The sequence below is a fragment of the Labrus bergylta genome, chromosome 21 (genome assembly GCF_963930695.1).
Source record: "Labrus bergylta chromosome 21, fLabBer1.1, whole genome shotgun sequence".
Classification (NCBI taxonomy): Eukaryota; Metazoa; Chordata; class Actinopteri; order Labriformes; family Labridae; genus Labrus; species Labrus bergylta.
Genome location: NC_089215.1, coordinates 19,788,407 through 19,813,610, shown reverse-complemented (window position 1 = coordinate 19,813,610; position 25,204 = coordinate 19,788,407). Strand labels below are relative to the sequence as shown.

The 25,204-nt window shown below is 41.0% G+C and overlaps 1 protein-coding gene across 2 annotated transcripts in view; it reads right to left on the bottom strand.

Annotated features, from left to right (window-relative positions):
- snx29 (sorting nexin 29) overlaps nucleotides 1-25,204 on the bottom strand; it is a 165,257-nt gene that overhangs the window by 75,065 nt on the left and 64,988 nt on the right. For both annotated transcript variants that reach the window (XM_020642566.3, XM_020642567.3), the window contains exon 15: nucleotides 5,902-6,008. In XM_020642566.3, the coding sequence (XP_020498222.1) occupies nucleotides 5,902-6,008 (107 nt within the window). The remainder of the gene's footprint in view (nucleotides 1-5,901; nucleotides 6,009-25,204) is intronic.

Sequence of the window (25,204 nt, the reverse complement as noted above, 5' to 3'; positions counted from 1 at the left end):
ATTTTATTGTCCTCTTCATTTCAGGTACTGATCCATTGGGATGTGTTCCGAGTCTGACGGCTTTTTAAACCCACTTAGAATTGACGCAGGTTGATACGTTACAAACTCTCTCATCCACTCTCTCATTTGAACACTTTGCATAAAAATGCATGCAAGAACTCATGAACAAACACAATCCCTCCGTCACACTCACAGCTGAGAAGTGAAGCCTGAAAAACATGAGAATGTGACGAGGAGACGGAGTGCCCGGAGTCACCAGAGGGTGAAAAATAAAACAACCTCCTTCCTGAAATCACTTCTGTAAATACGTTTTGTAAACTTTGGGTTTAAGGTTGAATAAATGTCTGAATGACTTGAAGGGACACAAGGTTCAGCTTTGTTGGTTAAATTATTAAGGATGCATACTGCACCATTTAATGATTCACATAAATAATATTAGCTTTCATTAGCCAACTGTCTGCTCATCACCAAACAGCAAACAAACAAATAAAGCAAGCTTAACTAACCTCTGAATACATTGTAGGCATTTATACTGGTAAGCAGTTAGAAGCTGCTAGATATCAGAGAAATATCTAGATATCAAGTTTGAGATTCAGACTCGAGTCACACTCAAAATTGTGTGTCGTCTGGAACATTCTCATTACAAGCTGAATGTCCTTCCCTCCCATGATGCAGAACCCCCCACCTCATGTGGCGATTCCCCCGGTTGCCTTATTCAGGAGAGTACTGCCTAAAACTCACAATGTTTTGAAAAACCTTACAGCATATATGGCATTAAAAACAGCACACGCACCACAGAAATGCTACAAAGTCACAGCCAGCCCTACACTCAGTCTTTGTTTCTCGCTGAGCTTCATAGTTAAGCCGACCATCTTCACAACAGGCACCACCAGTTCCACCAGTTGTGGAAAAAAAACTCTGCAGGTGACCAGAGAGAGAGAAAGAGAGAAAGAAAGCGATGTCCACTGTAAAGTCTATTTTAATGCACATGTTTCAGTGTCTGTTATTCTAAACCTCAAATAATGTTCTCTGGTTCGTTATGTGGAGCTGCTCGCTGCTGATGTGATTCTGCTTTTCTTGGTTTGGCTGTGCCTTAATCTCCCCACAGGAGGCTCAAGTGTTGTGATAACAAAGATGAAGTGAAACTTTTTAAAACGGGAGTTTTGTTTTGTTGCACGGAGCCCCCGAAGGCTTAGTTTGGAAAAAATAAAAAGCTGTTCTCTCTTTCTCCCCCCTCTCTCTACTGTATCCATTCATCCATCTATCTATCTATCTATCTATCTATCTATCTATCTATATCCATCCATCTATAAATCTATCTATATCCGTCCATCTATTCAATCACTGTATCCATCTATCCACTGTATCTATCTATCTATATCCATCCATCTATAAATCTATCTATAGCCATCCATCTCCTGTATCCATCCATCGTATCCATCTATCCACTGTATCCATCATCCATCCATCCATCCACTGTATTCTTCCATCTATCCACTGTATCTATCCATCTATATCCATCCATCCATCCACTGTGTCCATCCATCCATCCATCCACTGTATCCATCCATTCACTGTAGTGCTGTCACACAAAACAACTTTGAACGAATGTAGAATTTGGCACTTAAAGTTTGGACACATTGAAATATGTTTCCCTACTCTTAAACCCTAACTAAGCTTATAGAAATTGAGACATTGTATTTCTCCTGCACAGTATCAGACCGAGCAGGACGTATGAACAGCAGAGGATGGGTTACAAAAGAGAATAAAGAGCCTTGAGTTTTGGCTCAAACACAAACAAAGTCCAAGTCAATACAACACATTAGCATCATTAAACCAAACTAGGTCACTAACTCCGGCCCGTTTCCCAGGTTAATGAATGCCGGTCTCTGTCCAATATTTATTTGTGTCTGGCAGGCCTGCATAAATCCAAGAGGACTCGATGTGACATTTTGAAAAATCAATAACCTGCTGGGTCACAGTTTGTCTCAGTGGCTGCAGTGACTGCTGAATCAGTATGTTGACAGCTGCTCATGTAAATGGCACTTTTTCTGAATCCTGACATCAGTATGTGTTTGTGTGCATTCCTTCAGGGTCAGCAGAAAGAAAAATACACAGAACTAACACTCACTGCATTATTTTTTGTTTATATTTCTGGTGTCCCTCTTCAGCCTAATATAATCTTACACATCTTTTCCACAGTTCTGCAGAATAAAAGGCGACTGTTTAAGAACCAGCCGGTTGGAAAAATTGGTTAAAAATGATGACAACTCTTGATTTTTCTCAAGGCTGTAAAAAGAGTCACATACACAACACAGCAAAAAAGCCGTTTTTACAGCAGAAATGAACATGTTGACAGCCTGGTGCAAAACACAAAATAGGTCTGATAAGTTATTGTCCTCATGGGCACAGACTGTAAGCGGGGTGATTATTTTTTTATAATGCATCCGTTTTGATTTTATAAACAATACATGTTTTCCATAGTTAGGTGCTTAGCTGATTTGATTGACAGGTGGGCGTGATGTAAGGGTTTGTCATAAGGCTTAAAACCAACCTCAGCTCCAGCTACTTAGATTGACTGAAAGTTAAGGTGAAACAAGATTTCCAGCATGGCATCTTCCACCTATGACCCTCAACAGATGGATGACATCACTTAGACTTCATCCATTCATATTTACAGTCAATGAAATCTTGGTGATGTGAATAGGCATTATTGGTGTAATTAGATTAATTAGATTATTAGATAATGTCATAAAAGTAATTATTTAATAATATATTACATTATATACTATTAGACAATTTATACAAATGAATTAGAAGGATTAGATACATTTAAACGTCTTCCTACTCCTTTTCGGGCATGTAATGTGTTGATATTTTATTTGTCTTCAACATGTTTTTAATTACAGCATTTCTTTGTTTGTTTGTTTATGTTTTTTACATGTTGGAAATAAAATAAATTAAACCAAATCTCTAATTTGAGAATGTTTACCATCAGACTGTCAACCATGGACCAAGAAACAATATCATTTTCTTAATGGTCTTCTTTAACATAGCCATAGCAGCCCGGCTGGCCTGGGACCAGCAGGCAGCCTGTGGGGCTTTTGTGTCCCATACTGGTCCTCCAGGCTCGCTGAGAACACCAGGTGGAGACTGACAGCCAAGCCAAATGGACAAATAAATAAGTAAACACCATTAAAAATACACCACACATACATGTGCATAAAGAAGTGGGAATGTAGTTTGGCTAAACACAGGTGGAATTATTTCCTATTAAAGAAATATAACACCATGATTAATTATTCATGTGGACGACCCCCCCTCCCTACACCACAGCACACATTACAATACTCAGATGTTCTGTGTTGTCTTGTCTTTCTCATTGTTCCTGACTCCCATCATACCACCATGCAGATGGTTACATTAAATCTGCTGTCCCGTTGTTCCAGATATTCACCATGCACTGCAATCTGTATCTTTGAGAAGCTTCTGAGCAGGGATTATCTCTCGGCACTGTGTAGAATTTTAAATCAATGCAGCTGCAAAAAGAATAATTCTCTGATTTGTTAAACGGAGCAGTTTGGTCAGAAGTTTCCTTCCCCCCCTGCGAACACAGGTTAGCATTCTTTGTTTATCCTGAATTGTTAATGAACAATTAAAGTATTTTTAAATGCCCTAAGGGCCCCAGTAAGATCAATTCATACATGAAATAACTAATATAAGTGAATTGACTTTTAGAGAGTGATTATTGGCTGCTACACTGCTCGCTGATGTGTGTGTGGCAGCAGCTCTGACTTGAACTCCATGTCTACAGCAAACACAGCTAATGCTGTTTGAGGTTCTGGCACCAGCAGATGATACAAAAAGGGAAATACAGATGGAGAGATCATGTTTATCCTCTTCACTAAAATGAACAGGAAATAACTTTTGACTGAAGAAGTCGACTTTCTGTTTGGAGCAAGGAGAAACTGGAACTTTATTGCTGAGAGTTTATAAGACGTCTGATACAGCTCTACAGTATTCATGAGTTTGGCAAAAATAGTTGGAACAGCCAACAGACATCTGTCTATGTCCAATGTATGAAGAGAAAAAAGCCTATTAGGACTTTTTATGAACAGTCTATCTTGTTTGTTTAATCCGTACACAAACTGGAAGGAAATACTCAAAGTTTGTGGTTCGATTTGTCATCAAAAAAACAAAAAAACAGACGCAGATTCATGATGATGGGCATAGCGAGGAATCATGAAATAATCATCTCATGGTTGATAGAACCTTCACTTTCAATAAAAATCAATCAAGATTTTATGTTAGAGACCCTGCTGGTTGCTATTTTTGTTTTTTGTGCGGTCTGCCAGAACTTTCACCAGAACTCCACCTGGAGTGCAGAGACAAAGGCATTCCCACGTTCACTTTAAAGATTCACTTGCGACAGCGCAAGATGATATATGAGTTATAGAGCCGTATAAACAAGACACAAACTAGGTCATTGTTCTGAACTGTCAAAACGGAGTGTTTTATTATTTGGGTCAGCCCTATGTTCCCACAGGGTAGGGTTAGGGAAAGGGTTAGGGTAAGTTACCCTAACTGATACAAATTTATGAAAAAGGAAATGTGAGAACATAGGGCCTAATTTTGAAAAAAATCGTAGAAATGTGGGAACATAGGCACGCTCCTGTTTTATTCTGAAATTCAACCGGACATTTAAATGTTGTTTCGGTGTCTGACTTTCCGTCCCGCTCGATCTTTTCTGTGCTAAATTGATGCTCCGGCATCCAACAAAAATAGAAGCCTTGCTAATCTGCTGCGGAGGGCTCCAGACTGCCGGAGCTGAGACAGAGCTGAGACGCAGCGCAGTGGAGCGGAGCCAGTGGAAGCACACACATTGAATAAAGTTAAAACCATAGACTGTAAATAATGATGGACGAAGCCCTACGCACTGCAGGATTTAGCATTTCCGCATTGGCTTCATTTTTCAAGAGTGGAGGTTGCCGCTTCGTTATAAATCAGCTCTGCTTCTGTAACGAAGACGAACCGAACGCACATCTGTTGGAATTTAGGTTTCTGTGTGATTCAGGCGCCAGTAGGTGTGGGGGAGAGAAGGAGAAAGAGGGACAGAAGCCTTACTCAGACTGCCGAGATATTTACGCCCCTGAGACATTTCACCTACACATGAATGTTGCAGAGGCATTATGGGTAAAGGAAGTGATCCTCCCGCCTCTGTAGCGTCTTCAGAGGTAGTAACAGAGGCGAGATGGTATCAACGGGGCCAGCGGGGGAGCGCAGCATTGTGTGTGTCGATGTGGAGCTCCCGCTATGCTGTGCTTTCACAACGCTGAAGCGCAACAGGAATTCACCGACCGGGACACCGATATGACTCCATCGCTGGAACAATATGAATGTACAAAGACGTGATGACGCTTGAGTTTAGTTAGAAGTCTGAAAAGGGCTAAAGAGAGGCTGCTCGCTAATTCAGCCAGGCTCCTTTTTTCATTTTGTTTGATTTTCCTCACAACACATTACATCACTTCAATCATGCATACACAACTGATACACTGACTTCCACATCTCATAATAGCTTTTAAATTGACTGACTAACTTTGTTGTAAATAAATGGAACATATTTTTAAGAGTAACTCCTCGTCTCCTCCAGTCATCTGCTGAAAGGCTTCATGCTAAGCTACGATACTCACCTGCTCCCTCTAGCTTTCTAAATCAAAAAAGCTCCCCCCCCAAAAAAAGTGATTCCCAAAATATGAAACTCATTAAAATATTACAGACATTCCTTTAAATATGTAATGCATCCTCAAACCACAGACCTCACTGAATATGTGGAACACAATGTGGCACTCTCTGAAAGAGTGACTCATGCAGGGAACAAAAAAAAATAAAAAAAGAGCTCACCTCAATGAGTTTGCGCTCATAGCTGGAAGCGAGTTCCTCGATGTCGCCCATGGACTTGTTCTGCGGGACGGGGGCCTGTTCTTCACTCGAAGGCAACACGGACGTAACTGCAGCAGCAAGACAAAGAGAAACAGAAGCGTCTTTTATTAACCTGCATAAACACTGTGACATTTCAAAAGCACATAATTCAAGGTGAAAACTAATGAAAAGACTTTCTTCTTATCATTAAACAGAGACACGGCTCAAATTGAACAACAGAGAAACATGACATACCAGCTACCAGAAAGGTAAGAACAATCCCTCTCTATCTTATTTAATTAATGATGCTTTTAAACAGATAGGAGTCTTACAATTAAAAAAAAAATAGGTTAAGTAGGAAGAGGCATTCAGGAAAACATGCATGAACACTTCATTGTATGTGCAGTATTACAAACACACAGACACATATATACAGATTTTTTCCTTCTGAGAAAATGTCTTCGCTCTCTGTCAAAATGATAAACCTCCCTCCTCTCTCCATCGTCTGTTTTACTCTGACTCTGTCCCGACAGCGCTTATTGTTTCTGTGCACTACCTTCGCTCGCTAACCAGCAAAAGTCATCTCAACGGAGCCTGAAGGGAAGCTTCCGAAGCCCATAAACATCAACTAATCAGATTCCCTCCGAGGAGAAAGGCAGAACTTAGCTGAAGTTGGAGCTCTTGTGTCGTTCAGCGAATGAGTGGTATAGGGAGGCGGGATGTTTTTCACCTCAGAAAAAGAAAATGAACAGCGATACTTCACTGCCACACCACCCAGCTAACAAAAAAAAAGAAGAGAAACACAAAGCGAAGGAGAAAGCGGGATAATATAGTGCAAGTATAGAAATGCAGTTTGTCCAAAGGCTGCACAGAGCTCAAATCAAGTTGTGGTGATGGCTCTTCAGGGAGGACTTCAGGAAACTATAAAGCTGGACTCTGAGTAAAAAAAGAATGTGCAGACAGAGAGAGGCAGGCATCGATGAAGGAGGACCATACATGCTAGTTTGGATTATTTAGGAGTAAATAATGCTGAAGTTACCAGTAGGTACAGGTTTCAAAATAAGAGCCCAGATGGATGAAGTCATATACTAACACACAACTAAACATGTGCATTGTCAGAGTAGACTGGTGTTTCTGGCGGCCAATGGAAGCTCTTTCCTTAGTTCTACTTAAACAGTAAGTAGTCAACCAGCATGGTATCAGGTTGGCTTAATACATCACTTGAAGGCAACGTGGCCCATCTAGTAAAAAGTATGTGATTTAACTTTCCCATCACTTTTTCCATCAACATAATCTAACTAGTTATGAGCCATGCTGAAAAGAAACATTACAGAGCACTCAGGAAAAGACTCCTTCACACAGGACAGCAGGACATTTTCCTGAATTTCCCTTTCACACATCTCCCATAGTGAGACGTTTTTGTAGATGCTTTATTACTGGTAAGAAGAGCCCACTGGCTCTGCACCAGTTGCAGGTAATAGATGCCATCACAACCGCCTTCACACATTGGCCTGACTTCTTGTGTGAATTCTACTCAGGGGGCTGGAAGAAAGAAGTTTAGAGAAAAATACCGTCTTTTTGGAAGTTTCCAGGAGTGAGGTGCAAGTGTAAAAATTGGCTACGATTTGTGCAATGATTTCGACACCCCGGTGTACAAGTAGAGCTTTTATCCTATGTTGGATGAGTCTTGGATTGTCCCTTCAGGGATATGAAATATCCATCCATTATCTGTACTGCTTTTCCCGTTTCGGGGGTGCGGGTGGCTGGAGCTGATCCCAGCTGTCATTGGGCGAGAGGCGGGGTTACACCCTGGATTGTACGAGTCAATCACAGGGCTGACACTCACATTCACTTCTACAGGTTATTTAAAGTCAAATATTAACCTAACAAGCATGTCTTTGGACTGTGGGAGGAAGCTGGGGTATCCGGAGAGAAACCAATCTCAAAGGGACAACATGCAAACTCAGAGAGACGCTGCGGTAAAAACAAAAAAACGTTTAAGTGTTCATTTTGCTTCTTTTGTCCGGATGATAATAAAAATTCTCCAAAGGATTCAGTTCACAACAGTGTGGGATATTAAAAATGCTGCAAATTCTCTTTTCTCTCTTTTTAATAAGAGCATCTTATATTTTTAATAAGCAATCAGTTAATCAATTTATTGTTTTTGATTCATGAACCCTAAAAAGAGAAAAGTCACATGTAGGATAAACATACAGAGATACAGAAATCAGAGCAAAAAGACAAAGCAGAGCCTCAGCCTACATTCACTGGAACAGCAAGAAAGTTACCCACACACAAACACGCGCACACACACACACACTCACACACACACCCCCACACACACACACACCCCCAAGAATACACACACACATATATACAGAGGCTGACAGAATTGCATTATCATGGCTGCTGAAAGGGCCCAGCAGCAAAGCAATCCCCAAGCTTATCTTTAGCCCGCCAATAGCTTTACTGTACACCTCAGTCAGCAGCCTAATAGCCTGGAAAACTACTGTACACACACTACTGTACACACACACACACACACACAATGAAAATGTATACATACTGTAAAATATACTAAAAGAAGACTTCCACAGTGAGAGAGGGAGTCTAGAAGACATGCACAGACAATGAGAACAACAGAAAAATGTTGCAAAGAAACACCTGCCCCACCCACACACACACACACACACACACACACACACACACACACACACACACACACACACACACACACACACACACACACACACACACACACACACACACACACACACACACACACACACACACACACACACACACACACACACACACACAGGTTTGCTGACGGTTGCACTTGCCACACATATTTCCCTCAGCTCTAAATTTTTACCCTTTAGGGTGGATTTCTTTTACCTGTCACATTGACAGACTTTTAATAATGACACATACACGAGGGAGGGAGGGAGAGAGAGAGAGAGAGAGAGAGAGTAAAAGAGAATGTGTGTGTGTGTGTGTGTGTGGCGAGTGACAGAAAGTATAGGCCTCATACACACAGATGTTCCTGACTCAAGGAAATTGGGCAGACAGCTGGTCTGTAATAACGGAGCTAACTGAGCAAAACTCCCTGGCAGATGTGTGTGTGCATGTGTGCGTGTCCGAGTGTGTGTGTAACATGTGGAAGACATTAGTGTAGTTGAGCTGCATATGAGCAATCAGCTGCCAGTGATACTGCTGCAGAAAAGTATCAGATGAAGTAATAAAGCAGTGTGTGTGTGTGTGTGTGTGTGTGTGTGTGTGTGTGTGTGTGTGTGTGTGTGTGTGTGTGTGTGTGTGTGTGTGTTGTGCTGTACAGTGCTATTCCCTGAAGTGTGTGTCCCCTGGGTTTTCACCTGAGAGAGTGCATCTCCAGAGACGGCTCTGTAATGATCACAGTGTGCGAGATAATGAGCCAGTTTAGTGGGGAAGTCCACAGAGAGATGGACACGCACGCACGCACGCACACACGCACACAGACATGAACTGGCCAGCGGCTACATCTCCGCACAGAGAGGATCTGTCCTAAAACTGGACCGTATTTTGGAATCGTTACATCCAGTCAGATCCAACTGGTATCAATGGGTATTGGTATTTAGTGTTTCCCATAGTGTTGTTGTGTTACATGTAAAAAAGGATTAATTTCAATAAAATTACAGAAGACAAATGTTCTTTTACGAGTAGTAGTCGCTGGCTCAAAGTTACAGCAAAGGATGCCGACTTAGCGTGATGTGTGTATATTGTTGTTGTTGTGTGTGCAGTGAAATCAACATCAAGGTTCTGTTTGAAGAAATGTTAATGAACGAGTGTCAAATATTAAATATGTTTACAACCAGACCAGCTAAAAGATATGAGTTCCCTCTTTGTCCACAGGAGGCGCTGAAATAGAAACTTTGAGTTGGAATGAGATATGAATGAGATAAATATGACTGTGACGGTCAGGTTGCTTTAAGTCTCACTCTACCATTTTTTGGGGCTGTCAGCATTTACTAGTTTATCACGAAAAAAATTAAGTTCTGAATTAATTTTTTTCATAAATTGCAATGTTTTTTTTTGTCCCTTCAGGCGCACCGTAGATAAGCCTCCACAGTGTCTCCCTGTAGTCACAGTGATAAAAGAAGGACACTGCGGCATCTTTGAATTTCTCATTCCACTTTAAGAAACTCTCAGACAGCTCAGCTGACGAGTCCAAAGTTATATCCACCTCATGACATCAAAAATGTCACTATTGTACCGTTCCTTTGAGCCATTTTTATAGGGTATATTTTAGTTTGACACAACTCTTTGACACAGGGTGGATACTAACTTTTGACTCGTCAACTTTGCTGTGGGATTTTTTGTTTTTTTTTAAGTGAAAGGAGTCATACATAAAGGTCTGCAAGGTCATTTTTCCATAACTGCAGGAGAAGATGATACAGCGGCTTAGCTACAATGCGCCCAAAAGGACGAGATAGCACGCGATTTGGGGCACGAGGATGGCCTAGCGGTTATGACGTGCCTCGTGTACGGAGGCTGTAGACCGTGGGTTTAAATCTGTCATTGGTCCTTTTGCTGCATGTTATCCCTCGCTCTCTCCTCCTCAACGTTTCCCGTCTCTCTTCAGCTGTCTTATCCAATAAAGGCCAAAATCTCCCCCAAAAATATAACATAAAAAAGGTAACAATAATCAATTTTTAAAAGCATGCGATTATTGCAAATAAAATCATTTAAAGTGTTAATTTCTCACCTGGATCGCATCTTGATTACCATGTAAATGCTGACAGCTTCAGTATACTTTTAACATATACTATTAAAGGTGATCAAAAGGTAATCATAATGTTTTGAAGTTGTGTTTTCACTCATCTCAGCTTTGTTCAGCCGTCACTGTGTTCCTTTAGAACGCTGTTAAGCAAAAGAAAGCAGGAATAGAGTACTCAAATTAGAATTGACTTGTAACCTTGCCCTTCTGTGAAAAAAAACCCCTTAAACATCCTCTCTGCAGTGGGAGGTTTGAGGGCTCATAATAACGCCGGAGCAACAGCAGGGCAGAGGCTGACAGACTTAATGCTGCTCCGTCCATTAGCAGTGAGGAGACGTGGCGCTGCATCCACGACCTCGAGCGCACAGCGGGGATGGAGAGCAAACAAACGTCGGTCCCTCTCCAGCTGAGGCGCTCGGCGTAGCCTGTTAAATAAAACATGTGCGTGGCTCCCTGCACAACAGTAGAAAGGCGCAATCAAGAGGAGTGCTCCTCGTAACGCAACTGGTACAAACCCCGGGCTCTCGCACCCCGGTGAAAAATTTGGGCTTTTTTCTGAATCGCGTCTGTTTTTTCTTATCTCCTTATGAAATCGCTCCATCCCTCCCAGCTCCAGCTTCCACTCCTTTGTTCTTTTCCATTGTTGTGCCCTTAAACTTTCTTTCATGTCTTTTCCCCCTCTAAAACATGTCCTCATTTCTTGTTCATGCTTCTCTTTTATGAAGTATTGACTCGGCTTCTGTTTCCCCGACTTCCTTCCAAACTGTGCTCCCCACCTTCCACTCGCTTATGCAACCTTCATTCTTCCCATTACCTTTGAAGTTTTCCTCCCTCATCCTCAATGTCCTTCTCCCATCTCTCCTTTAATTTTTTATTTTTTTCCCCCATATCCCGTATCAATCATTCATTTCCATTCAACTTGACTTGGCAGCACGCTGTGCCGTGCTGCGCTGTAACATCAGTCCCATCCCACTAATCATGGATGTTGTGAAGGCTGGCCTCTTCCTTCCATGCATATCAATGACAACATGAATAAAAACATGTTTCACACATACGCGCACACACACCCACACACCGACACACAAAGTGCGCGGCATGTACGCCAGACAGGCGTCAGAGTAAATCGGTGTTCAAGGTTCATCTGTTCGTCATTATAAAAGTACAAGATCAAAACAAAATAGTAAAACAAAAAAGAAGGCAGTGTGTCTTGCGCACACACACATTGCTCCACACAAACAGGTTAATCACACACACGTGCGAGAGAATTCTAGATGGGCTGGCTAGGGAACATGCAGGCGGCTGACTGAGTTAATTAACGAGTGCTAATCAAAAGCAATCTTCCTTAATTCTCTAATCGTTCATAGTTCATTCCTCGCCTTCGCCTCCCTTCAGATAACACAGGCCTTTTTTGTGGCAGAGCATGTATGTGCATTTAGAGAGGGGGGAAAAGAGAGATCAGCGGCTGTTTACGTAGGTCAAAACGGCACAAGGTTTCCATCAGCACACACTCGTGAGGAAGGAGGTGTGGAAATCACTGTTCTCCTTGCTCTCACGGCTCCAATCAGCGAGCTTCTGTCGCCGGCCTGACTCATGCAGGCGCCTGCTGATCATGAGTGGAGCGCAGCTGACCTTCTGATTACACATGAGTGTATAAAAACACAGGGACAAGCTGAAGACAGGTGTGGAAAAAGCTGCTAAGTGGTTTGAGGTGGCACAAATGTTACCTGTCAGATATGACAAAGGCAAAGAAAAAGAAAACTATGACTTTTGGTGAGAGCTTAATAATGTACACTTGAATAAAAAAGAAACAACTGACTATATGTTCTGATAAATCTGTGTCAAAAAAACATCATTGGAATAGTTGTTTTTTTAAGAGTTCTGTGGATCGTTGAGTATGTAATGTGTATGTTTGGATTCAATCTTTTACTGGATGTAAATCGTTGGGACTCACTTTTGGTGGAGTATTATGATCATGAGAGTTCAGTAAATCTTCAAATGGTTAGACAAAAGACGTTGTTTGTTGGTGGTCTGACCCGCAGACGCTGGGCTGTCAGTGTGTGTCTCCTGTATTGCACATGTGTAATATGGTGAAAAGGTCACATTAATGTAGACCTAATCAGTGAGACATGGATGGATCAAGTCCTATTTTAGAATAAATTGTTCAATCAAAGACAGAAGACAGATAGTTTTATTGATGTGGTTAAACTCAATGAGAATATGGATCAATGAGCGCAAAAAAAACAACAACTATCAGTCGTCAGTAGGCAAAATCTGACGAATCAGGTTCGACTATGTAAATCCTCAGTCAGGCACAGGCCTATTGTTTACCATTAAACAAGTTAAAGATAGAGGGAATAGACCAAGGAGCAAAACAACCTGTATCATGTAAAGATTGTTGGATGTACAAAAGGTAAACAGAGTCATGTATGTAGAACAACACATCATCAACATATACATGAACAAAAAAATGTCTTATTTCAAAACTATGGGCTGTTTGTGTGTGCTCTACTTTTATTTCAAAAAATCCCTTTGATCTTTTTTTATATTCTTGGTTCCATTCTTGCGTACAGAATAGCTCCAATCAGAGCAAATCATCCAGCCTCCATCACAAACCAAAATGCAACCTGTTTCCGGCCCTGCTTCTCACTAAAAAGGTAGAGGATGGTAGAAAAGTACTTGTCGCCTGCCCAAGAATATCCCTTTTCACACCACACAGCGGGTCAAATTATGTCCCAACCCTTTGAAGAGAAACCTGAAAGCTTTTTTTTTTATTTTCTTTTTAGTTTTCAGGAAATGTAGAAGCACATAAAAAACAGGGCTTGACTCAGAGTTCACACTGACCTGTTCCCCTAACAGAACGTTTCATCAGTTTGTAAGAATCTGACATTTAATGTATGTGTGAAATAATAAATTGGCAAATGTTTAAGAATAAGGAAAAACACATCTATCTATAAAAGCCTTACAAAGTAACAAGAAGTGATGACTCAGGCCTGGAGTATGAAAAGATGGCCGTGACTCGTGGAGCATTTGTAACACAAAGAAGACATTGACAGTGTTGGAGAGTCTTTACCACTGATAATCAGATTTTTGTTATTGATAACATCTGGAGAGTAGATAACACATGTTTCAGGCCTCTATCTGGAAAGATACTGATTATTGTTTAAAACGTGAATAGTTAATTTTACATAATACCATCACCTGTGCTTTATGGTAAATGGTCAATGGACTGGAGCTTGTATAACACTTTTTTAGTCTTAAAACAACTAAACGTGCTTTTATACCGCAGGTCACACTTAACCATTCATACCCATTCACACACTGATGGCAGAGGTTGCTATGTAAAGAGACCATCAGAAGAATCTTGGCGTTAAGCTTCTATCAGACACATCAGACACTCCGATCCAAACCGACACCCGAATTTGTTCTGCAGTAGACTTTACTGAACTGAGGGATCTTTGCCTTTCCATTGGTCATTTAAACGAGTGATTAGTGGAAGGGATTGGGCGTCAATTCCTAGGTTCCACCAGTCAGATCCCTTGACGTCCAAATGACATCACAAAAGCATGATGTCCACGCTCATCACAGGGAGTATTTTTTGGCTTCAATATTGTAAACGCAGGTAGATGGAACGTGTCCTCCATTTCGTTATACAGTCATTGGGGGACACAGAGAGCAGGCTTCTTTTTGAGTTTCATTTGCTCACAGTGTTAGTTGATGCTGCTGTGATGCCACCAGGGGAGACTGGTTAAAACATTAAAGGTGACTGGAGATACGCTCCAGATAATTTAGTGGCAAAAGTTTTATTTCCCTAGCTTAAAGATTTTCTTAAGCTACAACACATGCTAAAAACTACCAGAGTAGAGAAGATTTATAAGGATAAAGAAGGGTCTGTAAAACTGAAAGCAAGTCTGCAAAGTGCTGAATAGTAAGCTATTCTTCGGCCTTCCTCATAAGTCCCTCCATAAGCTCCAACTGGTTCAAAACTCTGCTGCCTGTATTGTCACCAAAACCCCCTCATACCATCACATCACCCCCATCCTACAGCAACTCCACTGGCTCCCGGTGAAGCAAAGAATCATCTTCAAACTCCTCCTGTACACCTTCAAGGCCATCCACAACCTCGCCCCTCCATATCTGTCTGACCTCCTTCACATCGCCACTTCAGCCCGCTCCCTCAGATCCTCCTCCTCCATCCACCTCACCGTGCCCTTTGCCTGCCTCAGCACCATGGGGGGCAGAGCTTTCAGCTGCTCTTCTCCCCAGCTCTGGAACTCTCTGCCACCTGACATTCGCAATATTGACTCTCTCCCCATCTTCAAATCCAGACTCAAAACCCATCTGTTCAAGATCGCCTACTCACTCTGACACTGCAAACTGCAATTCCACTGTCCTACATTCCATTTCTTTATTGTACGCTGTTTTTTTTTATCCATCACTGTTTTTAAAATGCTGATTGTTGTACAGTGTCCTTGTGTGTCTTGAAAGGCGCTTATAAATAAAATGTATTATTATAATTACTACTGACTCATAGACATCACTTTCTCCAGAGTTCTATGTAACCACCACCTGCCTATTCATTCTGAACTGAGAGTTGAAGGGGACATATGAAAAATCCACTTTCACAGTGTTTTTGAACATATAGTTGGGTAACCTGAGTGTCTACTGACCCACAAAATGTGAAATAAATCCATCCAGTCCTTTGTTTGTATTCTGCATAAGTCTTACAACACAGAGAAAAATGCTCCGTTTCTCCTTGTGACATCACAGTGGGATTTTGGTAAAAATAAATCCCCTCCCCTGATATTTCCACCCATGGACTCCACCCCCAGCCTAGAACGAAAGGAAACGAGTGATGTCTACTGGGAAAACTCAGGAGGAGGGGCTCCTTGCATTTAAAGAGACACACACACATCAAAACGGAGCGTTCTGAGAGAGCTGGTTTATACAGGGTCACAAACCTCCTCTGGTGCTTGATTCATGTTATATTTTGACCAAAGCACAGCACAGATGTTTCATTTAGACCACAGGGGACTGTTTGAAAAGGTTTGAAAAGGGGTATAATATGTCCTCTTTAAAGGTCACAAACAGGTTGATATCTCATTCAGGGATCAACAGATAATAATACAATGTGTTTTATGTTCTTGAAAAAAACACAATTATCTAATAGCTTTCACCGTAATGATCCAATTTATCCGCCATGATCGATAAAGTCAATCTGACACTTCTCTAAGGACTCAGATTATTAAATCAGATTATGGTACAAAGAGGTTGTCATGAGAGATTCTGGATATCTGCAGCAGCAACACCGGTGATCAAATGAGCGAGGTGGTTATCGGGACGCGTGAATGATCCCAGTGAGTGTGTTACTGTGACCTGAACAGGCTGTAAACTGCTGTGTGGATTCAACTCTTTGACGAGGTTATTTTACAGTTTTCTGGCTTCATTAGACACAGTTATATGCGCCTCGACAAATCTGGCTTGCATCTTTGAACATATGTTTTGACCATATGTTCTCAACTTCGTCCAAATGAAGTTTTTCTAACCTGCTGTTGCCAGTGCGAATGCCCCATCATAACTTATCCTGTGTGTTTTTTTTCCTCTCCATCGCTACAGTATGTTCTTTGCTTGTAATTACTCGCATTATCTGTGATTTTCCATTCCTCTCTTCCCATCCTCTATTCTTCGCTTCTGCAATGACCCAGTTTCCCCAGAGGGATTATTAAAGTTTCATTTTATCATCTGCTCTAATCTGAAGTGCTCAGCCTTTGTTCAGGCTTCGCACCTCTCGGCATTACATGAGCGCTCGCTGAGGTGACAGAGTGCTAGCAGCATGCAGGGCGGCATGCAACACTGTGTGACGAGGATGTTAAGACGGGGCATTGATTGTGTAGAGGGGGTGGGATCAATACTGTCATATTATGTAGTGGACATAATTTGATTCATAAGTGTTAGAGCATATAAGGAGCTTAATCTGAAAAATTATTATTAATAAGTGGAAACAGAAATTGGATTTTTGTGTGCATGTGTCATTGTCGGTCTGGGGCTTGATCAGAATTATTTAATTGGAGTGACTCACCTGCAGGGCACACGCAGGGAGGGTATGAAATGGTATGCAGAGGAGGTCAGACACTTCTAAACAGGATTTATTATTTCAGTTTTATCATACTGTTGTTAGACTCTTGTTCATAGGGTATATATGGAAAAAAAGATAATATATTTTATCTACAAATGTCCCAGTTCAAAAGTCTCCAATGAAAGAAAAAGTTGCAATGCAACTCAATGCAGGCGCTACATCAAAGCCTGATAAGTTGGTTAAAAGTTAAGTCCAAATTGTGGCGCCAGTACCTGAGTGGTTAGTGTACACCCCATGTGCAGAGGCTATAGTCCTCCAAGCGGGCGGCCTGGGTTCAAATCTGACCTTCATCTCTTTTCCCACATGTCATTCCCTACTCTCTCTCTCTTCCCGCTTTCTGACTCAATCCACTGTCCTATCTCTAAAATAAAGGCATAAAAAGCCCCAAAATAAACCTTTGAAGAAAAAAAGTTCCACCTCTGACCAGGGGGATAGCCAATCATCAGCCTCAACATCCAGGTCCTGGCATTCTCCAAACCTGCCATTCACACGTCACTAACAGTAGGACAATGTCTTTTAGACAGGCCGTTGTAACACTGACCACTGTTTGATTTGGGAAAGGGGACTGTTTCTATGTAGATAGATGTATAAAATGTACACATGCCATTTTAAAAAGTTTAATACAGGACATGGAGTTGAGCAGTAAAGAGGCTAAAGCAGGGAAACTGTGCTCAACATGATGGAAGTGCATCATCCCGCCCTGCCCGCCCCGCCACAGTGAATGATCCAGACTATCACCTGCTGCCCTCGCACATCGGCTCAGCTCAACTCCACCAGCACATTTTTCAAGGGAGCTGGTGTTCGAAACCTGGATGAAGTTTGGCTGAACAGATCTGGACGCTCTGATTACACCTGCACTCCACCAGGACGCTTCAGAGGAGCGTTGCATGTGTCATAAAAGCGGTGACAGAATACGGGGGCGGTAACTGGGATGTATTTCAGCCTCTCAGTCGAATCAAAGACGTACACATCGGGCAACACAAGAATATCTTACACATGCAGGTTGGTATAGAAATAGACCAAACAAACACAAAGACATACTTATTCATTTCTTCCTTGTAAAATCTCATTTCACAAAATCAAACCTTTGGAAAATGTTCTTTTTCTGTCAAAATTTTTTTTTTACCTTGATGGTTTCAGCACCCAGAGGAGAAACTGATAAATGTTAGATCTAAAAAAAAAAACCAAGCTTTTCAGGGCAAACTTTTGTATTTCAGTTGAATGTTTTTCCCATATGAACCATGATTTTGGTCACATCATTAATAGAAAACAAAAGAATGAACTCAACTTGCCAGGTTACTTGTTCTTCCTATGGTTACATTGCGATATGGTAGAACTTGTTAAAAAAATAAATAATAAAAAAAAAACACTGAGGAGGAAAAGGAGACACCGTGGGAGATGTTGTAATTGAATTTGGGTTTTATACGTTTCTACAGCGAGCACAGCATGCCCTGCTCTATTCGACAAATAGGTAACAGTTAGTTCAGTGGCATCAACAGAGTGATTACCCTGTTCTTTTCACATTATCGTGTCTGCATGCCATTAGGAAGATTGACTTTCTGCTACATCTTTGACCTGACAGTGATTCACTGTCAGTGCTTCAAGTGTCTCTGAAAAGGTTTGTGTCTGCTAACGAGCATTTTGATCAACAGGAAGAACAGGAAAATCTTATTATTACTGCGATCAAAGCAATTATTAGAAGAAAAGACACTTTGACCCAAAACTGTCTCAACTGGAAACATCACAGCTCAATCTGCTGCAACCTATTAAAAAAAAAAGAAAAAAAGGGATCAAACCTTCACAGAGAGCTCGCTCAATCGTGCATGACGAATTTACGCATTTACAGAACAACATGCATATGTGAACTGGTTTTCTGAAATGATACTCGCTCACACTGTGTTCACCGTTTACTTACAAAGTGATTTAAAAAAATAACAGGCCTGGAAGTGAGGAGCTTACGAAACCACTTACATAACGTGGCAAGCATGAATTGACATTTTAAAGGGCATGAAATATTGTACATGCTTACACTTCGGTGCATGCAGAAAGTAAAAAACACTAGAATCAAACTAAAACACTGCAGGATAAGGCAGCTTGTTTTCTTTGGGCAATTTGAAATCACTGATCTGAGAATATTGAAAATTAGAGTCGTGAGTTTCAGTATCATAGAGAAAATAAAAACTTATCAAGTCTTAAATTATATTGTTGAAGTTTGAAAGCTAGATCAGGTCTTTGTTCTGTGAAAACTGCAGGTTTTATTTTTCCATTTCTTAAAGCTCAGAAATGGTTTTCACTTTTACTCGGTCAGTGATCGAGTGGGGAGGGTTTAAAACGAACAGTGTCTCTGTGGGAAGTCTCAATACGAGTTATTGGCCTAAGGAAGGTCTGAATGCCACTTCAGACGCTGGTCCATCACGCTGACACCATGATCTGAAAATTTGACCTTTAGGGCATGAAAAGGGAAATTTTCAAGAAGCAGATTCTGGCATAAAAGGGTTCTGACAAGTGATGGCCAAATCTTTTGAGGCGCACTAACAGTAGACAAAGCTGTCCCCTACTGTGCATGATTGTCCCCCCTCCCCATGCACCAAGTCATGACGCCATGTCAGCATCCCTAAATCAAGATGTTGATTGAACACGTTGTTCTTGATTAAGTGCTTAAAAGCCTGTTGGGCAGATGCGATGCGAGATGTACGCAAATATGGAGATGCAGGACTTTTGGAGCTTACCAGTGTGCTTAGAAAATGAGCCTCTTAAGAACTTAATCAAGTGTCATTGAAAGAAGGTTTTATTATAACAACTGCAGTCCACACACATTAGACTCAGAAGGTAGAAGGTAAGCAACAGAGACTCGAACAGAGAGCAGCTCTTAGAAAAAGTCTCACATGCCTGACCAAGGCCGACCGGCCTATTATCTGCTCTATTCCCATGACAACATGCCTCTTGTTTCTCACTCCAAGCTTTTCCCTTCATATCGTGAACTGCACATGTATACAATCCCTCTCCAGGTGGGAGAGTGCTCATCATGTTCTTTAAAGCTATGCACCTCTTCCTTGAATAACAAATACAAGCAGCCTCATTCACAGACAGGCACGCAGACAGAAAAGCCAGGTCACATATTGTAGTCGTAGTCGGAGAGATTTCTGTTGTAAAGTGAAAAATGTGTACTCATCACGTCTTGGATTCTAGCCCCAGGAGACTTCAGATAAAGACGGTGACAAAGACTGACACAAAAGTTCACACTTTTCAAACAACCAACAAAAGACACGATGTTGAATAAAAACAAATCTGTGTAGCATCTTCCCAAAGGTTCCTTTGTTCTAATGTTTACTTCAAAAAGAATTACGCCTGAATTGCTGCTACGTGGATCAAACAAAGTGTAGTTTTAGAATGAACTCTTTGACTCGTTAAAGCTGAAAAGTTTCAATAGTATCAAAATAGATCCTGAAGTGTTTCTGTCTCACGCGCCTCGTTCTGACTGTCACCCACTTTAAACAGCAAGGAAGCGGTTTTGTAGAAATTCTTAATGATGTTTTAGTGTTTTTCATTAACTTGACGTTAAAGAAAAATCATGGATGGCTCCTGTACTTGACTGTATGTGTGTTCGACCTTAGAAAGAATAGCCAATGAGTATGCTGCTTCATGGGGATCCTAATAAAGAAAGAACGATAGAAAGAAAGAAGGATTTTCTAATATGCATCCAAACACATTCCTCAGACACCCCTTCCTGAAGACACAGAGGACTTTCAAGGTCATAACATGTTGTCACTGTTTGTGTTTCAGTGTTCTCACGTTCAGCTGTTGGCTGCTGCAAATCACCATCCTCTACAAATCCCAAAGCGTTCAGTATTTAAAGAAAAAAACAGCGCTTTGTTTGCAGTTTCTCAGGTTAAAAAAAGGAAAATAGAAGTGAACAAAGCCAAATTAATCTGTTCCAAAGAATGTAAACAATTAGATAAGCCATGCAAAACTCCCCCAACAGTTAATAAAGCAGTTCATTACAGAGAAATTGTAATGAATGACAATCGAGCTGCAACATCTGGCGTTGAAAAATGAAGCTGCTGCAGAAGTGCAAACCCCTGCAGTTCCTCTGGTGTCCACTTGATGCTGGCGCCAAAAGCCTTGGAGGTCACACACACACACCCATTAAAAAATGCATGTTTTTACAGCAGAAATAAAGATGTTAACAGCCTGGTTCAAATAACTAATTTGTTCAAAATAGCACATGGGCACACACTGTGGTGAATTTCTTTAAAACTTCTCCATTTTTATTCAATAAAGAACAAGAGTTATTTTTTTTAAAAAGGGGCGTGGCTGATCTGATTGGTGGGCTCCAGCTCTCTGGCTGTTACAACGCTTTTCGAAAGTTAGTTTGAGACAACATTTCCAAGATGGCGACTGCATTTACATGGTGACAATTTGAAGTTTACCTGGGCAGAGAGTTTTAGGAATAAACACCTGTTTTCTTCTGAGCCTGGATCTCTTTTCTACTGATGTACATAAAGGAATTTCTGAATGTTATAAATGATTCAGACACAAACAGCATCAGATTAAGCTTCATTCTGAAGTTTTCCTTAGTGCTTAATCAAACAGCTTCTTTCCAGGCTGTTGGGGCACCAGCGATCAGAAGCTACATCATTACCCAGGGTCCCAGCACTCTTCATTTCCTCCCCTTCTCCAAGTCTTTTCTCATATACCTCTCTCACCATGCGGCACAGCAGCTCTGCTAATTGACTGCCATTTTAGAAAGTCAATGTAATTGCTTTTTGGTTATTGTGTTAATAGTCTCAGTGCCGTTAAAGGGCACCTGCACTGCTAACATCCAACTTAATGACAGAGGCCATTTATTTTCTGTGCGACGGCTCTCGCTGTTTAGAGCCGCCCGCTGAACAACTACCACTTAGCGTTGATGAATAATGAGAAAGGTTAAAGGGGTCAAATGATCTACAAACTACATTAGGTGACTCCTCTGTTGAAAACAAAACTCAGTCATGTTTAACGGCAGGAAAATGAACTATGTAAGAGATGTTTTAAAAAGCTAAGGAGATCTGAAACGGGGAAATTTGGGATTCCAGACATAATGTGGGTGAGAAAAGTTAACGAGACCAATCTCACCTCTCAAAAAGACGGACCCATAGACATATATAAGTGTATCATGTTAGAAAGACCGAGTGTGCTGGGCAAGAAAAGCTTTTGTGAGTAGATCACGGAAACAGAGCTGTCAGTACTCTCAGGTGATATAAAGGTTACAATATTTGTAGGACGGAAAAGAAATAAAGAGTTTCAGAATGTGGTCAGAGCAGTCACAAAGTCAGCTTGTACAATTCTTCGCAAAACACAGTGGAAAGCCAGTTCTGCGGAGGTGGTAGAAAATGAATATAAAATGTGACGTTAACATAAATGCCATACGTCAACAAGGTAGGAAAAACCTAACTATGCAATCAGGAAACATCCAGCCTTTGGCATTTCACACGAGTATAACGGCTGAGTTCCTCGCATACTTAAAAGGCAACATCACGACACAGTAACAAATGAGCTCATCTAGTCACCCGGTCTTCCATGGATCACAGCCCAGGCATATATTCAGGGAACAGCGGCTCATTTGATTCAACTACCTCCAGTTTACCAGACTGAATACTGAATCTACTGCCAGGTTGACAGAAAATACAATGAAACTGCTCTTTGTGAGACCAGAAGTATTGGTGGAAATTAAAAAATAAATAATGCAGGGCGAACTAATATGACTGGTCGACTCTGTTCAACTAGAATGATGCTAAGCAAATGACTTTATGATGAAATTATTCTATGGCAATGCTAGGAATGTTCCATGGTGTGTTCCCACAGGTATGTAACAAAAACCAGTTTACGCTAAACAGGTCGGCTGCTGGGAATTTAGAAAGGATTGGCCAAATCATGGTGGTACCAGAGAAGTTTTACCAATTCATTACTAGGGGAACATAAAAGGATCTCCACATAGCATAATTATCTATCCAACTGTTGTTGGAAAAAAAAAAAGGTACAAATGTCAACCTTTTTCCAACTTCTATACAAAACAGCAATGTTCCCTTTGAAGTCCCGCAGCACTGGAAGCTCAAGCGTGTGATTGATTGTAATTATCTTCAGCCAGGAATTGACTCATCCCCTGTAGTACCCTGTAACCTATGGAAGCGACTAGTGATCAGAATTCAAATGATAAAGCTAATTTGAAAATGAAAATGCATCGACAGAAATGCTTTTGAAGTTTCAGAATATGGGTGTGTTATTTGGCTCAAAAATAAAATGATGATTAATTTATCTAATTTGCATTTTAGTTTTCAACTTCAAAAATGCAAAATTCTTTGATTAAATTAAAATGAAGAAGAAAATGACATTTGCTTTTTCATTTTATAAAGCAAATGTCCTTTTCTTCTTCATTTTAATTTAATGCATTTTCAGTTTCAAATTAGCTTTATCATTTAAATTACTTCCATAGTAACCCATCTGAAGGGTTAAGTCGGTAAACTAGGGATGAGGGTAAATGAAGGAGCCCAGAGGGGGGGAGAGTTGGGTTTAAAACGATCTCTGAAGAGATATTAAATTCAAATCTTGGCAGCTTTCCAGAATGACCAACCCTCTCTTTAAATCCCCGGAGAGAAGCAAAAGTTTGTTTTTCATTGCTTTTTAATGAAATAATATTTTGTTTTAGCTTTCATTAAGCTGAGGCGATTACATTTCCAAAAGCTAAGACAAGCTCTTTCATTTTTTTTAATACTGAATTAAATGTTGAAACTGTTTTTTTTTTCTCACTCTTCTTTCACTATCTGCCTCTTGGAGCAATGATTTCCATTTGTGCAGAACAAGTAGTTCCGTCATTTTCAATAACATTTCAAACCCTTAATATCAAACCCATCAGCACAACATGTAGAATAGACTGCAGAGGTGGAAGGAGGCTACCAATCCTCTCTGTGGTAGTCTCCTTTGTTAAAAGTAGTCATTTGGATTTCTTAATTGAATACATTGATGGTCTGTTGATGTGTATACACAGCATGGTGTACCTTTAATGAGGATTGGGCTCAGGTGTCAAGAGAGGTCTTTCAAAAAGAAAATACTTTTAAGTTCTTCTTGGTGTGGGTGAAGAGTGAAGAGAGTAAATGTTTGAGATGGTGCCCTGTGCTCTGATTTTGTATGCCCAGAGGGGAGACGGGTACCAGCATGGCAGAATGAGCATTAAGAATTTATGTTCCCATGTGGAGGAGAGGAGAGGAGAGGAGATGGGAGGAGTGAGGAAAGGAAAGGAAACTAATTAAAGGGAAATAAGGAAAGGAAGATAATGTGGTAAAGGAAAGGAAAGCATACAAAAGGACAGTTAAGCAAAAGGGTTATTTTTCCCCTTTTCAACATTTTTGAAAGATTATCTTTGTGTTCTGAAGAGGACAGACGATGACAGGGGCGATAAACAGTGCTGCTGAAACCTATTAGCAAGTGTAATTTAGACATTTTCTATTTTAGAGCTGAGGGGAGAGCCAGAGGGACGGTGACAGAGAGGGGCTACTGAGACTGACTGACACAGAGAGAGAGAGAGAGAGAGAGAGAGAGATCAAAGACAGAATTAGACCGAGTGAAAATGAGAAAGAGGGCAACAGAAAGTAAGAGAGAGAGAGACGGAGCAAGAGGACAGAAGGTGGTTCAAGGATTGACAGGGATCTTGGATTCTGGGCTACTGTAAAGCCTGGCTCACACTGCAGGAGTTTTTATAACCTCACACTTGGCACACACTGAAAGATGTGAAAATCATGGCAACAGGATTTTACTAGGTTTATCGGACCGGCTGAAGGAATGCCCACCTCACATGACCTCATGTGAGCAACGGAGCGAGAGGTTAAATTTGCGAGTATAATGCCTTTTGTAGAGAGGGCAAAACAATTCAAAAATAAAGAAAAGGTTTAGGTTAAGAAATGTCCGGGGAAAGAGGATATCAGAAAAGGCTCGTCAAATCTTACTCAATGAATAAGAATACAAAAGGAAACATTTACAAATAATACCTGCAGCAAAATAAAACAACCAAGCACATAAGCACAATAAATAAGCACAACCAAGGTCAGATTGTAACTCTCATACAGTTGACCAGCGCACCCATGTGGGTTGCGTCTTGCCGCAGGTAGCCACTACTGTCCAATCCTTACTGTCCTATCTCGTCACTCGCGGTTATTTTAGTCACACACAACTTCAGCCAAAGCCTTTCAATACGTAACCTTGAAGATACGATACAATACGATACACTTTATTATCCCCTTGAGGAAATTTGTCTTGGACTCACAATGCTGCTGAACATCCAGCTGTCTCTCGCTCCAATCAATCAATAACAACAATAGAAAAACCACATCTGCACATAAACATAGAGGCACACACCAACACAG